Consider the following 7955-nt stretch of genomic DNA (forward strand, 5'->3'; position numbering starts at 1 on the left):
ATCCATACAGATGAGTCAACCATGATCGTAGCGTCGTACGTCCTTTATAAGGGCAGCACACGGGGTAAGGAATAAGTTTTGACACCCTACATGTTGCAATGAACAAAATCTAGGTCCTTTTTTTTCAAGTCTCGAAACAACAATTTTGTTTCATTCATGAATTTTTAAAAGGTAAAAAATATGTACACCAGCGCATTGGTTCTCCGCGTGGTTCTCCAGGGACGCCCAGGGTTCCATGAAGCATAGCCAAGGGGAATCTGTGACTTTTTCAAAAGCACCAAAGTGAAAAAACTTTTTTTCAGAGAGCTGTAGGTGAACGTACTGAAGGTGCTCTACACATACACACCCTTGCTACGTCACGTGTCTCTTCGTGTAGGTGTGTATGAGAGCGTCGGTGCTCCCGAGGCTCACTCTGTGTTTGCTCTGTAGGAGCAGAGAACCAAACGTGGATTTTTCCGTGTCACGGCTGCCCGCGTCCGTCTCCGTGGCGCGAGGGTCTTCGTCCGATCGCGACTGCGGGTCCGACGTGTCCGATTTTATGAGTTTCTTAATCAGGACTGAAAGTTGCAGACTGAGCAGGAGAACCAGGGTTCCACCGTCACGGAGAACTCTATAGAGATAAATAAATGTAAATCAACTACAAATAACATGTGTGTGTGTGTGTGTGTGTGTGTTTCTTTAATGATCTACCTCTCCATCTCAGCTAGAATGTGCGGAAGCGCAGTCGTCATGTCGACGCCGCAGCTGAACTTCCTGCCGAAGGGAACGTCACACACCACCACGTCTACAGAAGCCGCAGTCAGCGGCGTCGCTACGGTACAGAGACACGGACTGGAAGCGTTAGTGTGCTTCATAGCTGTACATCTCACTCACATTATAATCTCTTACTGACTTATCATCTTAATTATAACCAGATTAGGACAAAGGGGTTAATGATAAAAAGATGTTGCAGTTGGGGAATGTATAGAGTTTTATAGAAAGTGGGACAAATTGAGAGAGAGAGAGAGAGAGAGAGAGAGAGAGAGAGAGAGAGAGAGAGAGAGAGAGATCATAATAAAGAAGTGTAAGTACCCATGCAGGAGGCCTGGAGTAACAGAACTCTCTCCTCCTGACCAGCGGCTTGTACATTCTGTACAGCTTTGTGTAACTGAGCTTCCTCACTGTCCATCCCTATAAACACACCACTCTACACACACACACACAATTTAATTAACTTGCAGTGATCCAACACATACACTTAGCACTGACGTGTGTGTGTGTGTGTGTGTGTGGGTACAGACCGGACTCTCCTGCGCTGCCTCCAGCAATATGGTGCCAACTCCACACATGGGGTCTAAAACTATCGAAGCCTCCTGTGAGTGAGAGAGAGAGAGAGAGAGAGAGAGAGAGAGAGAGAGAGAGAGAGAGAGTGTGAGCGAGAGTGAGTGAGCGAGAGAGAGATACAGAGTGAGAGAGAGAGAGAGAGTGAGAGAGAGATACAGAGAGAGAAAGAAAGAGAGAGAACTGAATATACTTTATACTTAATATTACTTAATATATGAGAGAGAAAGACACAGATAGAGACAGACAGACAGTCAGAGAGGCACATAGACAGAGACGCAGACAGAGACAGAGACAGACAGACAGAGACACAGACAGAGAGATAAGCACAGACAGACACAGGCAGAGAGACACAGAGAGAGAGACACACATACAGAGAGACACAGACAGAGAGAGAGAGACAGACAGACAGTCAGAGGCACAGAGACGCAGACAGAGAGAGAGAGAGACAGGCAGAGACACAGACAGAGAAAGAGACAGATAGAGACAGACAGACAGTCAGAGGCACAGAGACAGAGACGCAGACAGACAGACAGACAGAGACACAGACAGAGAGATAAGCACAGACAGACACAGGCAGAGAGACACAGAGAGAGAGAGACACATACAGAGAGACACAGACAGAGAGATAAGCACAGACAGACACAGGCAGAGAGACACAGAGAGACACACACAGTCAGAGAGAGACAGAGAAACAGACAGACAGTCAGAGGCACAGAGATGCAGACAGAGAGAGAGACAGACAAACAGAGAGACAGACAGACAGAGACACAGACAGACAGAGACACAGACAGATAGAGACAGACAGACAGACAGACAGACAGTCAGAGGCACAGAGACGCAGACAGAGAGAGAGACAGACTGACAGAGACACAGACAGAGAGATAAGCAGACAGACACAGGCAGAGAGACACAGAGAGACACACACAGTCAGAGAGAGACAGAGAAACAGACAGACAGTCAGAGGCACAGAGATGCAGACAGAGAGAGAGACAGACAAACAGAGACAGACAGACAGAGACACAGACAGACAGAGACACAGACAGATAGAGACAGACAGACAGACAGTCAGAGGCACAGAGACGCAGACAGAGAGAGAGACAGACTGACAGAGACACAGACAGAGAGATAAGCACAGACAGACACAGGCAGAGAGACACAAGAGAGAGAAATTATTTCTGCACTTTAATGGAGAACTTTTTTCTGTACTCATTTGCATATAGTGACGCCCATAAAATGCCATATAAGGTCAAGTGCACAGACAGCTGTGAGGACGAAATGAGTTAAAGTTTACGATTATTTCGACTCTACACCAATATAAATATTGAATAATTGAATACAATAACAATAATAATTTATTATTATTATTTTAGAATAAATCGGTTCGTATCCAGCTTGATAAACAAGGTTATCAATCTAGGGATCTCTCAGAGGGTTGTCAATCATGCACCCTCATTAGAATATAAGGCCACGCCCACTCTGACCATTCTCAAACAGACTTATGAGAAAATTCCCCTGAGGTTTGAATAGTTTACAAAATATAAGTTAAAAGTATGTTTGCTGTGTGTGTGTGGTGAAGAGATAACGGCACTGTACCTGAAGATTACAGAGAGACGCCATGGCCCAGGCTATAGTGGACCTGAGTCCGGTGTGCTTCAGATAAGTGCGACTGGCTAGAGGCTGCCTAAACACACACACACACACACACACACACACACACACACACACTCAGCAAGATAGATGAAAGAGCAAATGCCTTTAATAGAGAGAATATTATTAAATGTACCTCAACAGAGGAATGCCAACTACACAGTGATCATCACTTAAATACACATTCACCTGTATAAACACACACACACACACACACACACAAAGCATATAACCCATCACATTCAGAGCCAGCAAATACATAGCAGTAGTGTAAAGAGATCTTTATGACTGTGTGTGTGTGTGTGTGTGTGTGTGTGTATGTGTGTGTGTGCCTCAACAGTTGGATCACGAAGGTCAGCTTTCCATCCAAGCTGTCGATTGATGGCCATCCCAATGATACGATTCAGGGTCTATGATACACATATACACACACACACAGTATTTTGTAGCAAGAACTTTATAAAAACAAACACACACACAGGTGCCCCACACACAGTATTTTGTAGCAAGAACTTTATAAAACACACACACACACAGTATTTTGTAGCAAGAACCTTATAAAAACACACACACACAGGTGCCACACACAGTATTTTGTAGCAAGAACTTTATAAAAACACACACACACACACACACACACACACACACACACACACACACACACACACACACACACACACACACACACACACACACACCTGGGAGTTATAAGAGCGAGCGATGATTCCACTACAGCGGCAGCTCACTCTAAACGTAGGATGATTTAAACTCTCCTCTTCCTCCTCTCGCTTCCTCTTCTGGCCCCGCCCCCCTGAGCCGTTTAACTCCGCCTGCAGCAGGGTCCAGGTGGACACTGTGCCACTCCACTCCTCTGGATTTCCCACAATCCTCTGCTGTATCACACTTGCTGCTTTTGCTAATAAAAGAACAGAAAAGATACTCAGAAAAAGCCAGGTTTGTGTAAATATGTTCCTAACTACACCTTTATGTGTCGTACCTTTAAGTAAAGGTGTGTGATGTGAGCTGCACACCTGGATTTGTGGGTAAGGAAGTGGGCGGAGCTTTACGCAGAAGCAGGAAGAGCCTCTCTGCCGATTTGAGTTGCAACACATCATGTAGATTTGAGTGGCAGCGAAAAAACACTCTTCCGGGGATGTGTTCCGTCTATCTCACACACACACACACACACACACACACACACACACACACCACAAATCAATCACTAAGTGCCTTTGTTCCTAAGGATCGATCACTAAATGCCCTTGTTCCTGAGGATCGATCACTAATTGACCTTGTTCCTGAGGATCGATCACTAATTGCCCTTGTTCCTGAGGATCGATCACTGATCCCCATCATTCCAGAGGATCGATCACTGATCCCCATCATTCCAGAGGATCGGTCACTGATCCCCATCGTTCCTGAGGATCGATCACTAATTGCCCTTGTTCTTGAGGATCGATCACTAATTGCCCTTGTTCTTGAGGATCGATCACTAATCGCCCTTGTTCCTGAGGATCGATCACTAATCGACCTTGTTCATGAGGCTCGATCACTGATCCCCATCGTTCCTGAGGATCGATCACTAAGTGCCCTTGTTCATGAGGCTCGATCACTAAGTGCCCTTGTTCCTGAGGATCGATCACTAATCGCCCTTGTTCCTGAGGATCGATCACTAATCGACCTTGTTCATGAGGCTCGATCACTGATCCCCATCGTTCCTGAGGATCGATCACTAAGTGCCCTTGTTCATGAGGCTCGATCACTAAGTGCCCTTGTTCCTGAGGATCGATCACTAATCGCCCTTGTTCCTGAGGATCGATCACTGATCCCTATCGTTCCTGAGGATCCATCACTAAGTGCCCTTGTTCCTGAGGATCCATCACTAAGTGCCCTTTTTCTTGAGGATCGATCACTGATCCCCATCGTTCCTGAGGATCGATTACTGATCCCCATCGTTCCTGATGTCATTGTTGTACTCAGTAATTAATCACTGATCTGTTTTGTTCCTGATGACCAATCACTGATCGCTGTTGTTTGTCCTACACACAATTATCCAGGTTTTATAGTCTCTTCTTGCTGAAAATCCTTAATGCTGATAAAATGTGAGGTGCTTCACCTCTGTAGCGTTCAGTTTGTGCTTCACTTCGTCCAGCAGAAACGATTCCATACCGGCGCCCGCGGTGCAGTAAAACCGAACCGAACCGTCGCTGTTGCTCATTATCAGCGGCGCTGTTAGAGATGATACGGGTACTGCGCATGCGTGCAAGTGTCGGGTATGCGCAGTACGACAGAATAGCTCGGTTTCAAAATAAGAGCTAAACAACTACTAACAGGTTTCTTGACATTAGAAAATAATTGCGGATACAAGTATTTGTTTTTTTATTAGAACATGTAAATAATTCGCTAAATGACTAACTCGATATTAATCCGATTATTAGGATTATCAAAATATTGGAATACTTCCAAACGTTTGCGATTTGACAAATGAACAGTTAGCAAATTAAAAAAAAAACTATAGATATATATTAAATATTTATAAAAAAAAACTATGTCGGTTTGTCTTAGGACTTATGAAGGTGTGTTTATAAATATGTGCATAATAAAAAAATAAACAAATAGAAAAGTCTATATATAATGATACCTTGCGTATGAGATCGTTGACCGAGGACTTTTATTTTAAAATTAAACCCGGAAGTATTTTGCTGTCCAGTATGATAACGTTACGAAAACACATGCACGTGTTTCTGCAGATAAACTAATGCGAATAAAGATAGATGATGATTAAAACAGTGGAGTGAAGCTGTTAAAATCGCGTTAACACTCCAGGTGAATGATAAACATGGATTTCCTGAACAGACCCACTGTGGCAGAGGACGCGGTTCAGTACCGACTCTTTTTGCTCCATTCGGACCCTCTGGATGTTGAGGAGAAGAAGCGGTTCCTCTTGCGGCTCCTAGAGGGTGTCTTGGCCGAGGTCGCTGCTCTGATGGTCCGATACATTTGGCAGAAGCAACCTTTTAATCTCAGCTTTCATCCAGAGAAAGGTGAGGTGAGTGTCTGTGTGTGTGTGTGTGTGTGTGTGTGTGTGTGTGTGTGTGTGTGTGTGTGCGTGTGTGTGTCTCTGTGTGTCTGTGTGTCTGTGTCTGTATCTGTATCTGTGTGTGTGTGTGTGTGTGTGTGTGTCTGTGTGTGTGTGTGTGTGTGTGTGTGTCTCTGTGTGTCTGTGTCTGTATCTGTATCTCTGTGTGTGTGTGTGTGTGTATGTATGTATGTGTGTATGTGTTTATGTATGTGTGTTTGTGTTTATGTATGTGTGTGTTTGTTTGTGTGTGTGTTTGTGTTTATGTATATGTGTTTGTGTTTATGTATGTGTGTTTATGTTTGTGTGTATGTGTGTATGTGTGTGTTTGTGTTTATGTATGTGTGTGTATGTGTGTGTTTGTGTTTGTGTATGTGTGTGTTTGTGTTTGTGTGTATGTGTGTGTTTATGTGTGTGTTTGTGTTTATGTATGTGTGTGTTTGTGTTTATGTATGTGTGTGTTTGTGTTTATGTATGTGTGTGTTTGTGTTTATGTTTGTGTGTGTGTGTGCATTTGTTTGTGTGTGTGTATGTGTGTTTATGTGAGTTTATGTGTGTATGTTTGTGTTTTGATCTATAGGGGGCGTCCCGGCTCATCTGGGCGGTATCACGGAATATGGTGACAACGTGGATGATGAGTGGTTCATCGTTTATTTGCTCAAACACATCACACACACGTTCAGTGAACTGGTTGCCAGCGTCCAGGACAACGATGGACAGTTTCTTCTGATCGAAGCAGCCGAGTACCTGCCCAAGTGGCTAGATCCTGACAGCAGCGAAAACAGGGTCAGAGGTCATGATGTTTGTGTCAGGCTCTTGTAGTTGAACAACAACTGTTTGTTGGATATTTTCTTATAACAGCACGACACAGTGTGTTTTATTCCTTACACGGTGTATAGTATAGTAACATGGTTCTAATTGTGTTTGAGCTGTATAACATAACAGCTGCCATTCTGTACGTATTTGCTTTTTGTTGATTGGCTGATTGACCTGATTGACAGGTGTTCTTGTACCATGGAGAGCTGCACATTTTGCCCAGTCGTGTGCGTGCTGGAGAAGCGGGATGGCCTCGAGACTCTGTGCCGTCGATACCAGAGGCTCTGGAAGTGCTGCATGCACACGGCGAGCGTTGCTTGGCTGATCACCGTATACGAGCTGCACTAGATCGTCGACTGCAGGGGTGAGGGACGGGGTGAGGGGGTGGATTAGGAGGAGGAGTACATTTAATTTTTAGTTTCATTACATCTAGCAAACGCTCTTATCCAGAGCAACTTACATTTTATCTCATTTTATACAACTGAACAATTGAGGGTTAAGGGCCTTGCTCAGGGGCCCAGCAGTGGCAGCCTGGTGGACGTGGGAATTGAACTCACAACCTTCTGATTGGTAGCCCAACACCTTGGTAGGATCTGGAGTAGGAGAAGGGGAAGGTCAGGAGAAGGCGTTGGGGAGGGGTAGGGTAGGGGTAGGGGTGGATCAGGAGGAGGAGGTGAGGTGGATCAGGAGGAGGAGGTGGGGTGGATCAGGAGGAGGAGGTGGGGTGGATCAGGAGGAGGAGGTGGGGTGGATCAGGAGGAGAGGAGGTGGGGTGGATCAGGAGGAGGGGATTGGGGTGGATCAGGAGGAGGGGATTGGGGTGGATCAGGAGGAGGGGATTGGGGTGGATCAGGAGGAGGGGATTGGGGTGGATCAGGAGGAGGAGGTAGGGTGGATCAGGAGGGTTGGGGCAGATCGGGAGAGATGGTTGTGTCAGGCAGTGTAAAGGAGGATCAGGAGAGGGAATGGGGGTGGATCAGGAGGGTTGGGGTAGATTGTGGATCTTATTACTGTGGATGAAACTGAATTATATTTTGCACGTGTGTGTGTTGCAGGTACCCAGGAAAAATCCAGACCGGTCTCCATCACG

At 45.4% G+C, this 7955-nt stretch overlaps 2 protein-coding genes across 4 annotated transcripts in view; one reads left to right on the forward strand and one right to left on the reverse strand.

Annotated features, from left to right (window-relative positions):
• Positions 1 to 5234, reverse strand: thumpd2 (THUMP domain containing 2). Of its 2 annotated transcripts, none has more exons than XM_060878951.1 (10): positions 5087 to 5234; positions 4002 to 4134; positions 3669 to 3886; positions 3303 to 3380; positions 3107 to 3159; positions 2917 to 3004; positions 1281 to 1352; positions 1072 to 1186; positions 691 to 811; positions 1 to 610 (listed from the first exon to the last, which is right to left on the reverse strand). In XM_060878951.1, the coding sequence occupies exons 1-10, from the start codon at positions 5186 to 5188 to the stop codon at positions 352 to 354; spliced, it is 1239 nt and encodes a 412-aa protein (XP_060734934.1). In that variant the 5' UTR covers positions 5189 to 5234; the 3' UTR covers positions 1 to 351. The 2 variants fall into 2 exon arrangements, with proteins under 2 accessions (XP_060734934.1, XP_060734935.1); XM_060878952.1 differs by having other exon boundaries at positions 3968 to 4134; positions 5087 to 5215.
• A 436-nt stretch (positions 5235 to 5670) lies between these two features.
• The window catches only part of ecd (ecdysoneless homolog (Drosophila)), a 9918-nt gene continuing 7633 nt past the window's right edge, over positions 5671 to 7955 (forward strand). For both annotated transcript variants that reach the window (XM_060878942.1, XM_060878943.1), the window contains exons 1-4: positions 5671 to 6014; positions 6630 to 6835; positions 7051 to 7229; positions 7921 to 7955. The exon at positions 7921 to 7955 is cut by the window's right edge and continues 158 nt beyond it. In XM_060878942.1, the coding sequence (XP_060734925.1) occupies positions 5801 to 6014; positions 6630 to 6835; positions 7051 to 7229; positions 7921 to 7955 (634 nt within the window). In that variant the 5' untranslated portion in view covers positions 5671 to 5800. The remainder of the gene's footprint in view (positions 6015 to 6629; positions 6836 to 7050; positions 7230 to 7920) is intronic.

The sequence above is a fragment of the Tachysurus vachellii genome, chromosome 10 (genome assembly GCF_030014155.1).
Source record: "Tachysurus vachellii isolate PV-2020 chromosome 10, HZAU_Pvac_v1, whole genome shotgun sequence".
NCBI lineage: Eukaryota > Metazoa > Chordata > Actinopteri > Siluriformes > Bagridae > Tachysurus > Tachysurus vachellii.